General features: G+C 44.2%; 1 protein-coding gene across 1 annotated transcript in view; it reads left to right on the forward strand.

Moving 5' to 3' along the window:
- ABHD12 (abhydrolase domain containing 12, lysophospholipase) overlaps positions 1-19,617 on the forward strand; it is a 35,249-nt gene extending 15,632 nt beyond the window's left edge. Inside the window, exons 2-13 of the mRNA XM_063152647.1 lie at positions 1,847-1,971; positions 3,646-3,751; positions 5,869-5,988; positions 8,842-8,872; positions 11,328-11,373; positions 12,544-12,673; positions 14,367-14,404; positions 14,588-14,667; positions 15,194-15,276; positions 15,984-16,062; positions 16,316-16,443; positions 17,676-19,617. Of these exons, the coding sequence (XP_063008717.1) occupies positions 1,847-1,971; positions 3,646-3,751; positions 5,869-5,988; positions 8,842-8,872; positions 11,328-11,373; positions 12,544-12,673; positions 14,367-14,404; positions 14,588-14,667; positions 15,194-15,276; positions 15,984-16,062; positions 16,316-16,443; positions 17,676-17,715 (1,006 nt within the window). The 3' untranslated portion in view covers positions 17,716-19,617. The remainder of the gene's footprint in view (positions 1-1,846; positions 1,972-3,645; positions 3,752-5,868; positions 5,989-8,841; positions 8,873-11,327; positions 11,374-12,543; positions 12,674-14,366; positions 14,405-14,587; positions 14,668-15,193; positions 15,277-15,983; positions 16,063-16,315; positions 16,444-17,675) is intronic.
- Positions 19,618-19,835: the final 218 nt, after the last annotated feature.

The following is a 19,835-nucleotide window of genomic DNA, read 5'->3' on the forward strand; positions in this document are numbered from 1 at the left end:
AAAGTTGTGGGCATAGGTGGGTCAGTCTGAGGCTTGGGTACTCACTTCTGTTCTTCTAAATCCCATTTTGTATCATTTCCTCTGCTAGTCCTTTGCTGGTTTTGCTTTTCTTACTTTAGAAAACTGGGCTTGAGGTGTGGAAATGTCACTGGAAGCCTTGATGGAGTTCTTTACCTCTTCATTGTCAAATTTGCTGTGGGAAGTATAAAAATCTGTTGAACTTTTCAACATGGGCTTGTTGCAGCCACAGCTGGGTGACAGTGACTTAGTAATATATTTTTCCCCCTTTGGAGAAATAACAATTGTTTTAGCTTGTGAAGAAAAGGGCTTTAATTTTGGTAGCACGTGTTTCTGAAGTCCAAAATGTGGTTCCAGGGTGAGAGGAGGCACACAGCCACTTGTAGGCATGTAGTAGTGTGCTGAAGGCAGGGTTTGGATGAATAACAGGATATCCTCTTCTCTATGAGCACCTTAGCAGTCATGCCAAAAACTTAGGGGGAGATTGGAATGTCTCCATTTTTGCTGGGCTGAAAAAGTGTTCCTGAGAGTCTTGGCTTTTGATTCACAAAATTTCAGATTTTGAGAATTTTGGTACATGATTAAACTATTTCCATCCCAGTTCTGTCTGTACACTCGTTTTTCTTGTACAAATGTGTAAAAACCAGATCTTTAGTCTCTCTATTTCACAATAGCTGACAGTGGCTAAACCCTCTTAGCTCGAGTCTAGAGCAAGTTTAGCTTGTCAGCTCCAAGAATTGCCAAATGGGAGATGAATAATTTCATGTCTTTTGGAAAGATCGTTCTCTGATTTCAGTAGCCTGCAGTTCCCAACACTGAGAACTGTTTGCTCACTGGCATGGAACATGATTCTTGCTCAAGACTGTCTGCTGAAAAGGAACAGAAATTGTGTTGCCTGAAGGCTTCCCATGGATTTTAGTTCTTGATTGCAGGGCTGGTTGAGAAACCTCAGTGCACATGAAATGTTGGTCAACCAAATCATTACACATAAGCCTTTATGTAAACATATGTGCATATATAAACACACATATGAATGTGCATTTAGTAGTTATTCTGATACAATAAAGGGAATTTTGAGATATGTCACTTGACTAGCTGCTGTATGTTACTTGATTTTTTTTGGTTTTTTGTTTTTTGGTTTTTTTTTTTTTTGTTGTTGGTTAGGATTTTTCTCTTTTTTTTTTTTTTTTTTTTTTTTTGGTAGCTTATTCTTCCTAATAAGAATACTCTACAGAAAAATGAGTGGGGCAATTCTTAGAGAATAATGCTGCAGTTTATGAAATTTATTATATTTTATAACTTAGAAGGGTTTGCTTTTTAGGGCATTGAGAGGTAATCCTTTTAGCTGGACAAAGCAGAATGTCTGCTCCAGTCTGTTAATGAGATAATGTGTAACTTTATCAGTCTCATTACACATTATTTTCTCAAAATATGTGAAAATCGAACTGAACAAAATCTGATAGTGATGTAAATGTAAGTATGATTGGGCTGCTTTTTGGAGATGAACATGTGATATGCATTCTAGAGATTCTGAAATCTGTTAAGTTAGCAGGAAGAAAAGCTCTTGTTACAGAGTCTTTTAAAATGTAATCAGTAGGGAGTTTCTATTCCCTTTTTCTAAGCTGCATGTTATCAGCTGGTATTTTGGTTACTTCTGCTTCTCTCAAACGACTGAGGCTACACAAACTGTTTGAAATTAGCTTTTGTTTAAAGTGTAAATGACCAGATTTTCAAAACCACCAAGTACAGATCATTGTGAAAATTGCTCCATAAAATTTTTTGCTGTGTTCAGCTCTGTCTTTCTATATTTTATTTTTCTTTTATCCAGGCGATACGGATTATGGTTTCGATTGAGGAAGGTGATACTCTGGCTGCTGGGAGTGTACATAGCCATCCCATTTCTAGTGAAACTTTGCCCTGCTATTCAGGCAAAGCTGGTCTTCCTAAACTTTGGTAAGTGACTCAGTGGCTGAGGGGACAAGGGGAGTTTGTTTGCCTTCACTTTCACCCTGCATCTGAGCAGCTTGTGAAGGACATGAACTTTCACAGGTTGTAAACCTCCCCAGACTGTGGTTTGGAAAGCATTCTGTGTGGTTGGTGTAGCATGTCTTTATATAAATAGAGTGACCAAACCAAAGCCAGTTTTCAGCCAAAAGAGTTTTTCCTTCAGGAAAACTGTGCAATATGTCAGCTGTGTTTCTCTGAGGGGTTCCTCACAGTTGCATGAGTAGACAGCAAGGAATTGAAATTAAACCCAGCAATCGAAATTTGCACTTAAATCTTGTATTTTATAATGAAATTTTGAAAAATATCTTCCTCTCTGTCAAAGCTAGAAGGACCAACTGTGGATACATTGTATTTTACATAACTTGTCTAATTTTGACTGCATGCTTTGCATCTTCTCACACCTTGGACCGTGGTTGCTGTGAAGTGTGCACATGTGCAGGGCAGCTCTTATGCTTTGATTGTCAGAACTGACAGCCACATAACCTGAATAGTGCAGGCTCCAGTGATTTTGCTTTTACAGAGCTTTGTTAGGTCTCACTGAAGTTCCTGCTTCTGCTTATTGACAAGTGACCAAAATAATTGTCCTGTAGCATGTTCTTGTTGCTGTGCTTGCCAGATTTCCTCAGTATGGTCTACAATGTGTTTAGAGTCAGGACAGAGATTTCTAGGGAAATTGTCCAGAAACCTGCCCTGGAGGTGGATAGTCATGAGTAGCATGGAGAGTGGGAGAAAATGGTCCTTTTTGGAGTCTCCAGCAAAAGGCACCTGGAGAGACTCCAGGACAACCCCAGGGGTTCTGGAGTTGGGGACACAAAGGATCTGAATTTCTGGCTGATGTTAGACCACCACAAAGGCACAGAGAAGTTGCATGACGTTCCCAGAGCACTGGTGGGAGTGACTTGGGTGCCTGTCCAGACCTTGACTGCACAAGCTGCTGTCTTCTTGGAGGACCCACAGCCCTCATGGGATGCAGCAGGTGGTGGTGCCCTGCATGGCTTGTCTGGGACTCTCCCATCTGCTTTTGCATGAGAGCAGACACTTGCACAGATAAAGATGTGCAGTCTGAGGGCCCACATTTGTCAGGTTAACGTTGGCTCTTGTCTGCATTGGTTTTTATGTCTGTGTGAAGTTTAACAGTTTTTGAGAGGGTAAGTGAAGTGAGATTTGTCTGTCACCATTAGCAGTATTGCTTTTGTGTCAGTAGAACAAAAGCTTTGGTGTGTTAATTGCTGTACCACTAAATCTCAGGGAGACAGAGTTCCTGGTTCTGCTGTAGTGGAGCTCCATTTTATGGGAAAAGACTGAATCCAAATCAGCAGCAGAGATCTATAAAGCAGACTGGACAGAGATGGTTAAATGTTTGTCAAAGGAAGCTTTGTCTTCCCCGCCTTCTCTTAATTTTAGCCTGTTCCCTGTGTTTTTGGTGGTTGCCTGTGTCTTCTTACATTGCTCTCTTTGCTGTTCATTTTTAAATCACAGCTGTAACAAATTATTCCTTTTACACAAAAAGGTCTTCCCAGCTAGTACAACCTTCCAGTGCTTTGGTTAAGCAGTTTTGTGAGAAAATAAATTAAAATTAAAATGCTTTTTTTTTTCTTTTTCTTTCTCTCTACATTTCAGTGAGGGTCCCATATTTCATTGACTTGAAAAGGCCACAGGATCAAGGTTTAAACCACACCTGTAATTATTATTTGCAGCCAGAGGAGGATGTAACCATTGGAGTCTGGTAAGGAATGCAGTTCTGTGCAGTATGTGCCATGCATCTTTATCCTTCTCTTTGTTCTAGATGCTGCCTATTCAGTCTTTTTGCTGTGCATGCTCTCATTTGTGGATGTTTGTATTTTCCTCTGCCAAGTGACCGAGTTCATGTTGAAAAGTATGCAAATCTCTGGGGCTCATCTGACCTGGGATCAGCAATGCACAAAACACAGTCAGACAACCTGGGCATTCAGAGAAACATCAAAATTTGGAATTCTAAAGTTTACAGTTCTGCATCACCACAAAGATCCTGCCTCCAGATCAGACCAGACCCATGGAGTTAGATTTTTGTCATTCAACTCTGATTCTGTGTTTTGTTTTGCAAAATACATGTGGGGGAAGATAGGAAAACAGATCAAAGTGTTCAGAGTAGGAGGAAGAAAATTCTGCTCATAAAACATATGTAAGATTTGGAGAGTGGGTGAGAACGGAACACACAGTTTACACTCTTCACAAAACAAGTGACAGTGTCAGAGCTCATTTGTCATTTCTTTCTCTCAGTGATGATTTTCTGGGCCCAGGTAAGGACAATTCATTTTAGCTCCTTGTTACCCTGGATTGTGTCAGGTATGGAGGGAGGGGTTGTTCCCTTGATACAGACAGTGATGTTCAGTCTGTGAAGGGCAGGATTTGGAGTTTTCAGCTGTGTGTGCAACTTAAATGAATCCTTTAATGCAGTAGAGATTTTCTCTTCAGCATAGGTACATAACCTTTAAATGGGATAGAGATAAAGGTACATAACCTTTAAATGGGATAGAGATATTCTTATTATTGTCATTAGGACATTTTCTTTCCTTTAAGTAAATTTTAGTGAAAGGTATGTTTAGAAACTTGAAAACCAGTCTTTCCAGGATAGGCTGATAAGTAGTGCTTTGATTCTTCACTTGGACAATTAAAATTCTATCTTTGCTAAAACAGAACTTCAGCTTGTGGTGGCAATTCAGAGGCTGTCATTTATCTGGATATTTACGGAAGATTTTCACAAAAGTTTGAAACCTTGCTTTTAAAAGCCAGTGCAAGGTCTTGTGTTTGGTACATTTGTGAAACAAAGTCCTCAGCCTGCTTTGTTTCTAAGTTTGCAAAAGTCTTGGGGCAGAACAGTTGAATTTTTGAGTCTCACAGTTACTGAGGCTTTCTACTTCTTCAAGACCTTGGTGTCTTCTGGCTGCATGCAAGCAAATTGACTTTTTACATTGTTTTCCTCTGTGTGCTCTGAGCTTTACATCTGGGGAGGATTGCTGTGGTAGGTGCAAGCTTGTCCGCCTTTCAGGTAAAAAGGCATGAGAGTGTTTAAGTTACTTCTGATGGCTCTAAGCCAGCCCCCTTCTCAACAACTCACATGGTTGTGGGCATGTCCTTGCTTTGTGTTTGTATTTTAATTATCCAGTTTAATTACCTACCTTCTATTCAGTCTGTCATTCCTCTTTCTGTTCCTCCAGTGTTGAATTCTTTCTCACAGGCCACATAGGTACATTATCTGCAGAAGAACTGCTGTGAGTTAAATTCCTGCCTCTTGTAGATTGTAACTTTTGCAGCTAAAATGTTACACCTTCAAGAACCTTGTGCCTGAAAACATTTTATCTTCTCCTCAGAGCCTGGGCTCCTCCTTTTCCTCAGATTGCCTGTAAAGGCAGATATGCTTCTTAATCACTGAACATTCTTTCCAAGCCCAACTGGCTTTGATTACTCTGTACATCTGCTGACCTAGCAGCGAATCTTGTTTATGGTATATAAGTTATGTTAATTGAAGTGATTAAGTGCCATAAAAGCTGAGGAACTGTGATTATTTTGCCAGAGCAGCAGGAAGTTCAGTAATTGTGCCTTTGAAGTTCGATGCCTTGCACAGACAGCTCTACATTTTGAAGGCAGTGATGGTGGAGGTGAAAATGTAGAAATAATTGTAGCCACTGCTTTTTTCAATTTGAAAAGCTAATTTTTCAGCTAATCAGGACAGTTTTATGAACAGTGTGTGTGAGGTGTGTAGTCCTGAGTGAAGGAGTTGAACAGGAAATCTCAGAGTTCAAGTAGCAGACACTGGGGTGTTGAGGAGCAGCAGGACAGTGCAGATTTTCCTTCTGTCCACAGGCACACAGTCCCTGCAGCCTTGTGGAAGAATGCCCGAGGGAAGGACCAGCCCTGGTTTGAAGAGGCTTTGGGCTCCACCCACCCTGTGATCCTTTACCTGCACGGCAATGCAGGGACAAGGTGAGGCACAAAACACTGCTGGCTTTGGTTCAGGATGTGTTTTCCTGGCTCGTCACAGCTTCAGCACCTTCAGAAAGACAAGAAAAACTCCTTAGGGGCTGTAGTGACAGGACAAGGGATAATAATTTTAAATTAAAAGAGGGTTGATTTACATCACATACAGGGAAGAAATTGTTAAATTGTTCACAATGAGGGTGGTGGTCAAACACTGGAACAGCTTGTCCAGAGAGGTGGCAGAGGCACCACCCCTGCAAACATTCAAGGTCAGGCTGGATGGAGATCTGAGCAAAGTGATCTAGTTGAAGATGTCCCTGCTTGTTGCAGGGGATTGGACTGGATGGCCTTTGAAGGTCTCCTCCAGCCCAAACTATTCTATGGTTAAAACCAAAATAAAATCTAAAATTAATTTAGTGCTTCTCCTTTTAAAAGAAGGCACATACATTTTATGGAATGATCCCTCTCCAGTATTGAATGTGGGAATAGATTTATTGCAGTTATCAGAGATATCTGATATTATAGTTTACCTTGTATCCTCTGCTAGAAGCCAGGAGGCTGAGACCCTTCCTGAATCAGGTGTTGGAAAGTCTTCTTTTCTGTATAATACAGAAATTTTCTGAATTGAGACAGAGGATGGTATTAGTGCTTCTGCATATGTGACTCACAGGCATTAAATAAACCTTCCAGTTCCTTTTGTGAATTTATTGTAGTAATTAACACATTCTGAGGAAGGAAAATCAGAAGGAAAGAGGAAGGTTATGTGCTGATCTTGTTTCATTATTGCATCTGTCCAGGACATTTGTCTGGACCAGGAGCACTTCTAAAACTTGTAATTTTATAGTTGACTGTTTATTGGCTAAAGTAGTAGATGAATTCTCTGTACTTTGTTGCTGGATGCTAAAAACCATTAATGCAGTGTGAAGATATTTCTCAGGATCATGTTCTTCCTGCCACCTCTCCACATGTTACAGTGCTTTTGTTTGTTTCTTTGAACATGGTCTCTTCTCCTAAAAATATGCATTTTACAAAAGAGTATCAATCCCCTGCTGGATTTTGAGTGGGATGCTTTTTCTTGGTTGCATCTTCTTTTGAAGATGATGTCTGCCCATAGATACTCTGCAAGAGCAGCAACATTGCAGGAAAACAAGTTCCATGATGTAAAGAAACACTTTTAGCTGTGCTGCTAGTGAAGGTTTGCTAACCTCTACATCACAAGAACATTTTTCACACCAATTCTTGTCTCAGCACTGTGCTTTTCTTGGCACAAGGGCACAGTGTGGAAGGTGTGTGCTGCAACCCAGGAAATGCATGAACAGATGGGGTTTTTTTGCAAACTGCCCTTGCCTTCTTGTGCTGATGCATTGCAAGGTTTAATCAAATTGTTGCATTGTTTTTCAGACATTTCTTCATTTTTTATTTTTTGCCTTGATTGGGTGTAGCAAATGATCCTAAGGGAAGCTTAATGGAAACTTAAGGGAAGCTTAAGGGAAACTTCCTGCAGCGTAATGTTGGCTGTTTGGGGCCAGTATCTTTTTGTGTATTGATTAAATTTCCTTCTCGACTCCCCCAAGTGCTGCTGGGATAAAGGACTGAGCTAGGGCTCAGTTACATATTTCCCATTTCACTCTGGAGGTGCTCTTGGCTTTGCCATTTCAGATTTAATGTGTGCTGCTGTATGTTTGTTTCTGTGCTGCACATTCAGTTGCTTGTCCCAGGGTTGCTTTACTGCTGCAGGCTGCATTAACCATGAGTGAAATGCACTGCCTTGGCCTCCTGGTTTGGCTTGAGTGATCTGGGGCTGAGGCAGAAATGTTGTGTACTCAATCCCCTTAAGAAAATTCCTCTGTTACACTTCAAGGAAAGCATGGAAAAGCACAAAGGTGTGCATGTGGAAGGTGACTTTTCAAGCAAGTGGATCATCATCTTCAGGCTTGTATAATTCAAAATGACTTACAAGCAACCCCTTGCATTTTGCCCACAGTGTTTTTGACTGGATTAGGTGTTTTCTAGCATGGTTGGAGCTGACAGCTTTGGTAGGTAGGCAAGTGCATGTATTCTAAATTTTGGTTTAGAGTCTACACTGACCAAGCCAGTCACAGTATGAAATTTCTAGAGTTTTCATAAGTGCAAGAGTACATTTACTATAATACCAATACTAGACTGAAGTTTGAGTATGGATTAGCCATGTCATGTTGTGCATGTATTTTAAGGTGTGTAATGGCACACTCATATTCCTTTCTGTTGTCTAGGTTTCAGTTTATATTTATAAATAAAAGCAGATTCTTCCCCTGGACTTTACAGTTTTCAGTTCTGCTTTTCTCTGCTCACTTTTTTGCACATGTCCTTTCTTTCCCTCTGCTTGGAGCCAAGTGAGGAAATGTAAAATTCACCTGCTTGGCTTAATGTCATTATTTCTGGTGGCAGCATCAAACTTTATGAGAATCAGGGCTACTGGCTGGGGCAGCACTTGTGGCAAGAGATCAGGGTAGGCAGAGCAAAAAGGGACAGGCTGTTCTGGATGTATTACAGGCTTTGGAAAAGGCAGACAGCAGGGTGGGTTGAAAAGTTCATTTTTACCTGCTGTGAGGCAAGATTTACATGGAGAAGTTGACTTCAGAATTGTGTCCTGCATAGCTCAACAGAGCCTGGCTGTCTCCTTGAAGCCTGTGACAAAGCATTTATGGTGTTTCTTATGTTTGGCATGTTTTTGTTAGATTGCCTGAGGCAATTGGGAAATATGTTTCTGGAAACTTAAATACTCAAATGTGGTTGTTTTGGGGTTTTTTTAATGTGTTTGTTTCTTTTTGTTTGGTTGTTTAATGTTTCTTTTTTCTCTCCTTTTTTCTTCATCGATAGAGGAGGGGATCACCGGGTGGAGCTTTACAAGGTAAGAGGCTGCCTTGTAAAAGGAGATTGTCCAAAGAGCTACATTAAAAAACAGCTTTCCAAAGAGCTGGAGAGTGGGTGACAGCTGCATTAACACCTCAGGTGTGCACAGAGCTGAGGAGAGTGCTCAAACAGCCCTTGGGGCTCTCAGTGTCCTTCCAAGGGAAGCCTGTAAGGGAAAAGGCTCTGTAAGTTGTGAGCAAGCACACTCCTCCCATCTTCAAAGATCTTTGAAAGGTTTTTTATTTGCTGTTGTTAACTGCCAGCTCCAGCTAGGCTAACCAAGACAGTTTCTGGGAAAAATCAAGAGTTTTATTTAATTACAGCCCCAATTTGATTGATTAGTGTACTAATTTAAGGTAACATTTAAGAGCATTCAGCCTGGATTTCCCCTTTCCTCAAGGCACAGTGCATTTGTATCAGTGGTGCCATCTCAAGTGCAGAAGGTTTTGTAGAAAACCCAATGAATTCCCCAGGTGTAGCACTATGGTGTGAGTTATATGAGAACACAGCTGCTTTGAGTGTTTTGTCTAATGATTTTTGGGGTAATTTACTTTATTAAACTCTCTTTTGGCTGAAATTCCCCCACACAGTTTCTTGGTCTCAAATCACATGTTTCTAAGAGAGACATAATTGTTTTTGTTGGTTCATTTCAGAGAGGTCTGAGTCTGTTCTTCTCTTTATTTGTGTCAATGTTGGCACTCATAAAGCTTTATTGCAATTCAATGCAAGATCCCCTGCTGCAAAATCTTTTAAATTCAGATGGCTTAGAAAATAGTGTTTAGCAACCCCAAGAAGGCAGGTGATACTTCATTTCCTTTAAGAATAAAAAAAAGATTAGCTAATTTGCAGAAAATTGGTTGAGGAGACTGTCATGTATGATTTATTTTGTCATTTTTCTTGGAACCAGCCTGTGCTGTGATGCATTTTGTGCTGGCCAAGACAGGCAGAGGAGTTGGTTTTGATTTTGATGGACAAGAGTAGGAGTACTTCAGAATACACAGACATGGTGTGTTTCTGTGTACATATACAGAGAACACCGTTTCCCAAACCCCAAGGTTTCTGTTCCTGGGTCTGCTATTCTTTGCTTCTGAGAACATCCAGACAAGCTGCTTGGTTTGCCTTTTTCAGTCAGTGAACACATGCATGGGCTTAGGAGAACCACTCCAGAAACTCCAGGTTTGTGTTTATTCCAGCAGAATGAACCAGCTTTGGGATGCTGTCCTTTTTGCTGGTGCTTTTAATAGGCCTTCAATGCAGCCAACACATAAAACATGTATAGAAGACAGGTGAACTCTTAACAGGTTAAATAATTTTTAATGGCCTGGAAAAGGTGAGATTGTATATGATATCTTAGCAGTAAAATCACATTGTAAAGCTTAAAAAAAAAAAAAACTTTACAGGAAGAAACTTCATCTTCAGGGAATTCAGTGTGTGAGTGAACTTATAAAAATGTCATATAGTGATTCCATTGGAAACAGCTGATTTGTCTGGTGGGACAATGGAAGTGCTCTCTCCCTTTCCAGTCATTTGTCTGTGTGAGCTCCACTTGATACTGTGTGCCTCAAAGTGGTTGGGAAATGTTTAATTGTTTATAAATCTACCCAATACATGTAATCTCTTAAAACTGTGCTATAAGTAATGCTCAGCTGACAGGTGTAATTTCATTTGTAGACTACAATTAATTTCATTTGTAGACTACAATACTCCCAGTACCACTAGAAAGGGTATTGGTTTTATATTTCCTCTTTAGAGTATAGCATAATACTAATGTTGCTTTCTAAAAAATCATGTATCATACATAGACCACAAGAGAAACACTTAAATCATTTTGTAGCTTTTTGTTGATTTTTTTGTCTACCACAGAGCTTTTAGGTTCCTATCAAACAATGGTAGCTTGGAATGCTTGTATCGTTTTTACCAAGGCACTTTTTCCAAGCAAGTTGGTCTAACATTGAGTGGTTTTACTTACTTTTAAGTAAGTAAATCCTTACTTTTAGGACTACCATTGGCTATAACATGAATATTTATAATAGAGCAACTGCACATTTTTAAGTTATACATTTAAGCCTTCTGCCACGGGTTCCTGTATGTTGTTCTTACATTTATGCCAATTTGAGTAATGTAATGGAAACAGTTGTACTCTTTCACTGGAAAACATGAAAGTCTTTGTAGGGGAAACAGTAGGATATTTGCAGATCTTAAGGTCAAAGCTGTTAAAGGAATAATCAACATCTTAGGTAGCCTGATATGAGGTCCAGGAAACAAATGGAGTAAAACCAGTGGGCTGAGATTAGTGCTTGGAAAGCTCTGTGCCTGCTACATTGAAAAGCTGTAAATTGGCCATTTAGCATGTCAATAATTTTATAAAATGAATGCCTGCACCTTGGCCTGATGCAGGAGCATGGCTGGTGTGCAAGACTCTGTAATGGGTTCTGTGTTTCTCTGTCTTGCAGGTCCTCAGCTCCCTGGGGTACCACGTGGTGACGTTTGACTATCGAGGTATGTGGTTTATTCTTCTGCCAACGCTTGCTGCCAGCTCATTAGCTGTGCTGATTGCTTCTCTTTTCCCCCCTCATGGCTCTCTAGAGAATTTCCAGCAATTTCTTTTTCCTGATGTCCAGCTGGGTGGGCTGTGGCTCCTGTCTGTCCTCATGCACTGGGCTTGTTGATTTGGGAGCTGAGGAGCAGAGAGTGAGCCAGGCTGTCACAGCATCCACTTCAGGCACTCCCCTGGTGCACACATGGGAGCTGGGGGCTTGCCTGGGTGTAATCCTTCTGGATAAGATCTAGTTGACTTTCCTAAGGTCACACAGGGAACTGAACTTGCACTTACTTCCTTCCAAAAGCTGAGATAAGGCAGAGTAAATGATTTGCTAGCAATACTTGGCAGAAGCCACAACTGCTTTGCACCTCTGCACCAGCAGTCAGGCATCTGCTGCTCCTTTTTTACCTTCTTAGTATTTAAGCCATGGCTGCAGTGTAATGCCACTGCAGATACCATAAAGAAATTAATCCATTGCATTTTTATCAAGAAGACACCTGGGAGAAGCTTATTGGTAGGAGCTTGCCCTGTTTTTCAGTCCTGCTGGCAGCTGCTTCTCTGGCTGCTCACTGGGAATCAGAAGGGATGTGGGGTGCTGGCTGCTAAGAGCATACAGTGTGTGGATGTGCTGCAATAGTGATGGAGCCAGAACAGTCAGGAGGATGGAAAGTTGCTGGAGGGCAGTGATTGAACAGCACAGACAAACTGATGTTGCAACAGCTCAGTGAGGCACGGTTGGGTTTTGGCCCTAAGCATCCAATCCTGTGCTGTCAGAGGCTGCACTTACAAATTGGTTACATGCATGGAGAAGCAGGGAAGGTTTGGGAGCTGAGCTGTTGCAGATGGGTACGTGCAAGAATGCTGTTGTGGCAGTGTTTGAGATGCAATCTTTGGTTTTGTTGTTGACTAAATCCACAAAACCTCCTTGGCAAACAGCAGTCACCTGGATTGGATGACTGTGAGTCAACCAGAGATTTCAGCCCCAAATCCTAGAGGTGCACAGTGATGTGAACAGCAAGTGCCCATGTCCCAGGCCCCTTTGCAGTTGCAGGTGGGCTGCAGGGGAGGAGCTGGCTGGTTCTGCTGAGCAGTTTGAGCGATTCTCAGCAGGACTCTTTGTGTTCCAGGCTGGGGTGACTCCATAGGCAGCCCTTCAGAGAGGGGAATGACCTACGACGCCCTTCATGTCTTCGACTGGATAAAAGCCCGGAGCGGAGACAACCCCGTCTATATTTGGGGACACTCCCTGGGCACAGGGTAAGCATCTAATCTTAGTGGCACTTCTAAAGAAGCAGCTTCTAAAGAACATTAAGCACTGACCTTGGATGAAGGTGCTGTTTTGCAATAATCCCTGGGCTGGCTTGGCATCTGTGGCATAATTTCTGGAGGGTGGCTTCCCCCTTTGCGCTGTACAGAGTGAGAAGGGCTGCAGTGAATGACTGCAGCAGTGGATCTTGAACCTTCATTGTCCACAGGGCTCACACTAGAAAGACACTTAGAATTATAGATTGTAGATTGTCTTTCAGAGCAGATCATCAGACTTGTCTGGTTTTCTGAAAGTGTCTCAGACCAGCCACGCTTGCATGTGCCTTGTGCTTTCAAAAGATTTCCTCCTGTCCTGATGAACATGCTGTGTGTAATCAGGGCTTGGGCAGATGCTTGCATGACTATGGTGCTGGCCACCTCTGACATTTGCATGATTATGCCTGGCACAGGGAAGTTCAAGGTGTCAAGTGCCTTTGCCTTCATGTTTTTAACTTTCATTTCCTGCTTCCTCCCTTTCCATGGTTGTCTGGAGGCAAGTCATGTTCAGCACCACTTGTGATTGTGGAAGAGCAGAGGGCAAACACAAGAGTTACCTTTGAGTTGAGCTGTGTACAGATAAACTGTGAGACCACAAGGCTATGAAACACATGCTGGGACAGGGAGGTATTTCAGGGAAGTGGCTCTTCATTGCTGTGACACTATACACCTTGCTTAGTTTGAGAGAAGACAAAGACTTTTTCTTGGCTCGTCCTCTATATTTTTCGCACTGCTCAGAATCCCTTTCTGGGTCAGAGCATGTTTGTGATGTTTCCCAGCACTGCAGTCAGAGTGTCCTGAGACTGGTCCCCAGCTGAGTTCTCTAGTGACCACAGCCAGTCTGGAGTTCAGGGTTTGTGAAATGCTCTGTGCTTGGAGAACTTGGCAACTTTGGAAATATCCCTGTCCCATTATGGTGATGCACAGGGGAGACCTTGCTGCTTTCTGTCCCAGTTAGGGAAGCTCCTTGCAGTGTAGCCCTGGGATGCTGCACTCCAGCTGCCTGGAACACAGCCCCCCTCTGCTACTCCCCTGCACTCCCCTCTTGCTTGCTCAGCCCTTGTGGTCTGGAGGCAGGAGGCTGTGTCACCCTGCTTGGATGTGCTGGGAGCCACCTGAAAGGAGTCTATCCAAGGGGCTGCCTGGTGTGTTTCTTCCTTGGACTTGTTCATTAAACACGGGCCCCTGGTGTCACTTGGGGCAGCTGGGTACATGAGGACACAGGTCACTGTGGGCCAGCTGCCGGACCTCGAGCGCTGTGCAGGATGGACCTCGTGGCTGTGGGGTTGTAGGGAATTTACAGGGATCCCCCAGCCAGGGGAGAGAATGATGCATCTGACTCCATCTTATCAGAAGGCTAATTATTGACTTTATTATACTACATTATTCTATCTTATATTGCATTACATCTAAACTGAATCTGCCAAGTATTCAACTGCACAGAACCTCGTGACTGTCAGCTGACTGTCCCAACACACACTCAAGGAAACAAAACACCATCACTTTGGGTAAACAGTCTCCATGTTGCATTCCCCTTTTGCACAAACACAGACACAGCAAAAGAGATAAGAATATTCTTGGGAAGAATTGTGCCTTGCTTTTCTCTGTAGAGGGCATGTGCCAACTCAATGTTCCTTCTTCTTTCCAGAGTTGCAACAAACCTGGTGCGGCGCCTCTGCGAGAGAGGTGAGTGTGACCCGTGGATGCATTTCCAGCAGCCTGCTGCTGTCCCAGATTCCCACAGACATTTGGGGAGCTGACAGAGCTGTCCTTGGTGCCCCGTGGTGGCAGCTGCTCCCATGAGGCAGAGCCTGACCTTGCTGGCTGGCTGCAGCCCTGCATTTCAGCACATTGCCTTTGGCTTTTCAGAAACGCCCCCGGATGCCCTGATCCTGGAATCTCCATTCACCAACATACGGGAGGAGGCGCGGAGCCATCCCTTTTCTGTGGCAAGTACACAGTGACACTCTCACTGCTGGCATGGAATTGTGAGCATGGAAATGAACCTTCAGAAGTGCTGGAGCTGAGCTAACTGTGGTGTCTGTAAACATTGGGGGTAAAGAGCTGCACTGGAGACAGCTGCTCACAATGAGCAGAGCCAGAGCTGTGTGTCCAGCATGGGAATGAGCTGGCTCTGAACTGAGCACACACCCAGGCCAGGCCTTGCATACAGCCGAGCTGGTGAGGAGGTGCCCTGGAATAAAGCTCTTCTAGGAAGAACTGCCCACAGTCCTGCATGATACCTGGGGACTTTGACCATGCCAGCACCCACAGGGCCTGCTCCTGAGCAGGCTGGTAAGATAGGCCTGAAACAGGGGGGGAAAAGTAATGCTGGTGGAAACAGGGGCAGTGTAACTGCCAAGAGCATGGTCAGCAGCCAGGGGATGTCATGGGATGGCAGTGGCCTGCCCTGTTAGTGCTCTTTGTATCAATGGACTGCTGGTGCCTGCCACTAATGCACATCTTTCCTCTCAGATATACAGATACTTCCCTGGATTTGACTGGTTCTTCCTTGACCCCATCACAACAAGTGGAATTAAATTTGCAAACGATGAGAAGTGAGTTCCCTCTTTGCTGGGGTTTCAGCTGTGGCTGCAGTAAGCCATGGCAAGCATCAATGAGGACAGACATGAGACTGCACTCTGGCTTTTTTTTGTTGCTGCATTGCTCTTACTGGAGTGATTTCAATTACTCTCACAGCCCTGAGAGCAGCACAATGGAGCTCTGTTTTTTTAAATTGTTCATAGTAAGGACAGATGCAACAGAGAGAACAAAGACTCCTCAGGGATAACCTGATTCGGTTCATGCCATTTATGCTTTTCAGGTGTACCTTCCACGTTAAACAGTAGCATTGCAACATGGCAGGAAGGGTTGGGAAGATTTCTTTGCTGTGTATTTGCCTGAGCCACCTTGCCTGTAATCACATTGACTCCTTTCACTGAGTCTTTCATTGAAGGGCCAGAGCATTTGTGAACTTCCAGTATTGAAACCAAACCAGACCTGGGTGGAGAGGAGGTGATGATTTACAGTGGAGTGAGCCACATTTCTCTGGTCTAAGCAGCAAGAAAATTTTATAAGCATGTCTTTCACTAGTACATTTTCTACAGACCAAATGAATGGTGCCTAGATAAGGTTTTAAATTGTAGTTAATAACCCACAGGACATGCTTGTCATTACAGTTTTCTTTAAAATGTACACGTGTTGGTGTTGGAGAAATGGTGGGATTGCTCTGAGCCTTTGTGACATTGTGTTTCATGTTTTACAGTGTGAAATACATTTCCTGCTCCCTGCTCATCCTTCATGCTGAGGATGATCCAGTGGTACCATTTCATCTGGGAAAAAAGGTACACACGTGGCTCTGCAAACTGATCTGGTGGGAGGAGCTGGTGTGGATAGAACATCTCAGCCAGGCAAGAAGTCAGTAATGGAAAGGGGTAAAACACATAGCCCAGAGGGACTGCAGGTCCTGCAGTGTGGCAAATCAGTGGGGCAACGAGGCTGAAGCTACCAAAGCCGTGCCTGAGGGGGCGGTGGGTTTGGCAGGGGGAGCTGGGTTGGGGTGACACCAATCCCTCACCTGCCTCCCCTTGGGTGCAGCTTTACAACATCGCGGCGACGTCGCGGAGCTTCCGGGACTACAAGGTGCAGTTTGTGCCCTTCCACACAGACCTGGGCTACCGGCACAAGTACATCTACAGGAGTCCAGAGCTACCTCGGATACTGCGGTAACCGCGCTCCCGGGGCCGGGCTGGGCACCCTGTTCTCTCCACAGAGGGGGACATACCAGGCTGATGTGGCTCTGGGGTTTTTGGGATCTCCCCAAAAATAAGTGCTGTGGGTGTCCCAGACTGCAAAGTTTAGTTAAGCACAACCTGTCTGTGTTGTCTTATATATCAAGTGTTCTATTATCATTATGGTGCAAGGATTCCATGTCACCAGAGTTTCGTACCTCCCCAATGCTTCTTGTAGGCAGTTCCTCTGAGTGCTGACTGTTCCTGGTCCCTGCAATAACCATCTGACTCCAGATTCCACCAATCCACTCTTTTATACCACTGTTCTTATTTATACCACTGTTCTTATTGGCTACAGGTGTGGCTTGTTAAGATCAGGCCTGCTCCTAATCTTTAGTAATTGGTCCAGCTGCACCTCTTTGGAAGATAAGATTACATTCTATACCACCTTCATTTACCCATACTGTGTCCCCCTACATGTCTGGGCCCCTTAGGCAGGCTCTAGAGCCCACAGGTAATCTTAGCAAGCTCAGCTCTTAAGTGAGATCAGCTCTTTGGTGATTTTCAGCTGTTTGCTTACCAAGTGCCTCAGCAGCAAATGCAGGGAGAGAGAGGAAAATCACTGTATGAGGTTCTGCAGAGATGTCTTTATTGGCAGCTTCTGCCAAGGGTCTCAGTGACAGCTCTTGCCCTGAACTGGGCAGAAGTAGGGGTTTATATAGGGTACAGGAATTTTGGGAAACACCCTACTAGTAAGGGTGGAGGTGAAAGTGACTTATTGTCTTACAGAGAGATAACAAGGGTCTGAGGGCAGGAGAGGGCTTCTTAGCTCCAGTCATCATGACTAGGCATTTCTTATCTTAGGCACGTTACTGCCAGGGAGGCCTTGCAGACCCTGTGCCTGCTACACCGGGGCTGGCTTAGCACAGGAGTCAGAGCTCTCCACCTCCCTGCAAAGCAGGTTTTGGGAAGGGGAGCCACAGAAATCTCGGAGCATTTTCTGGCTCATCTCTGCTGTGAGCTGGATGCTGTGGAGGGGCTGTTTGCAGAGTGGTTGCTTCAGTTTGGCTCTTTCAGTGGGAGCCTCTGATGGTGTGAGAGCAGAGCTCAGTGCTGTTCCCTGTAGCTGCAAATGCTGAGTGCTTGCCGGGGGAATGGGAAGACCTGCAGGCTGTAGCATACACCAGAGTATAGGAGAGTCACTGCTTTGTCATTTCCTTTTCTAGGGAATTCCTGGGAAAATCTGAACATGAGCATCATCACTGAAGACTGTCTGCTTGTCAGCACAGAGATTTTCATTTCCTTCCTCTCTCTTTTTCCTCCCCGCTCCCTGTGGGTCAGTCTGCCATTCTTCCATCCCTGGCACTAGAGGAGGTCAGGGATTCCCATTCCAGTCCTGATGTGTACCCTTGGCAACTCCAGCTTCTGGCATCAGCATCTGTGATGGCAAAAGGAAGAAGGTCTTGGCTTCCTTTTGGACTTGGACAGAGGGGTGGTGACAGCCCAGGAGCCAGTACCAAACCATGAAAAATGTAATCACAGCAAAGCCTCGCCCATCCCTCGTGGTACTGCTGAGGACAGATGTTCCTAGGACACTGTGTCATGACCAAGGACGTTCCTTTCACTTTTAAACACTGCTGCTGGTTTTGGATCATGTAGAGATACATTTGTAGACAAATGGCTTTTGCCACGTCTCCTTACCACAGGTGTCTTGCTTGAGTTTGAGGTGTTCTCTTTCTAGAAAATACATGTTTTGCCTTTCCTCTTTGATCAGTGGCTGTAATTGCAAATACATGGAGGATCCAGGTAGTGAGAGGTATTTTTATTTAGCTCTTCAGTCACAATGTGCTGCGAGTGTTGGGGTAATTGCACAGATCTGGAAATAAAATGAAAGATTTTTTTTTTTTTGTTCTTCCTTTTGAAACATCTATGTAATGGGCAAGGCTAGTGCCCTTTTATCTTTCTCCACCTTTTTCCTTCTGAACATTATTTTTTGCTCTCATCCCTGCTATTCTCTGTGGAGCTCCTCCCCTTCTTCACAAGTATTCCTATGAGGATTGGAATGACACATGTATATAAACTGCAGATGTGGGCGTTTAAGCCAGAAACTGTGAGATTACTTTTTTGCTTGATCTCCTCTTTCATGGACAGTGTGTGCCCAGGCTGCTGGAATGGATGTCTTCCATTACCCCTGCTCAAACACAGACAGCCATGTGCTGCTTTTAGGTGAGAAGGGCAAGCTGGTTTTTTTCCTCAACTACTTTTTAACTCCTTGGGTCAGGTTTTCCTGTTCCTGGTGGCAGTGCTGTTCCACTGTAGTTAAAAGCAGGCAGTGATACAGTTTTTGATGCACAAATAAGTCTGGGGTGCCATTCCCCATCTCTCCCCCCCTGCCTTCTGTGCACTTCCAGTAGCACATCTTAGCCCCTCTGACAGCCATTGTTAAGGAGGCAGAAGTGGAAATGAGCCTTTCCCACAGGAAGAGGTGCTGGGGGTGTCCTTGCCCTGCTTGGGGCTAGAAGTGGGACTGGTTTATGCCACTGAAAGAGGAGTCAGTGACACACTGCCTTGCTGGGGTCCTGCCCCTTGTCAGTCCACACAGACAGTTCCAGGTGCTGTAGGTTTAGTCACTAGTGCTCAAAGGGAATTGTGCTGCCCCAAGGATCCGGTCAGGGGTGTACAGCATAGTAATAAACTGCTCAGCATGCATCAGAGTTATAGCTGCAGGCTCATCCTAGCTGCAAAAGAGACAGTAGCTTGTTCTTGTACCAAGATTCTTCTGCCATTAGTGCAGTTGTCCCCGAGGTTTCTGACCCTGATACTCATGAAGTAGCTGTGCCACTACAATACAAGTGCAGCAACCTTGATTTATCGCACTGACAGATGAGAAACACTTACCTGGCTCTGGAGAGTAACACACATTCCAGTCAGAGCTGCTGCTGGCAGCTGGCTTGGGGCAAAGTGCAGCCTGGGTGGGGCCTGGCTGGCTGCCTTCCTCCTGCTGGGACAGAGCTGGGAGTCCAGCACGAGAGCTGCTGCTCTGGGTGGTCCCAGCACCACCATTCCTGTTGGCAGCCCAGTGATGTGCTTGGAAATTTGAACTGAAATGTTTATCTAAAAGTGGTGTAGTTTTAATAAAGGCATTGACTGCTGATCACTTTAGCTTTACCAGTCTTACCTGGCAGTTTTTGGGACGTTTTCTCCACACTGAGCAGGTCAGCTGGGTGTGGGGCTGGGCTGCAGTAGGGCTGTGCAGCTGGGAATGGGCAAATCTTTGTGGCTGCTGTCAGCTCTAGAGGAGCGACTCACCTGGAGCCCAGAGGGTCTGTGCCTTTATTTTGGCTGCAGCTGAGGCAAAGCTTCTCCCCTGGGAATGGGGGAGATGG

This window comes from Melospiza melodia, chromosome 3 (genome assembly GCF_035770615.1).
Source record: "Melospiza melodia melodia isolate bMelMel2 chromosome 3, bMelMel2.pri, whole genome shotgun sequence".
Classification (NCBI taxonomy): domain Eukaryota; kingdom Metazoa; phylum Chordata; class Aves; order Passeriformes; family Passerellidae; genus Melospiza; species Melospiza melodia.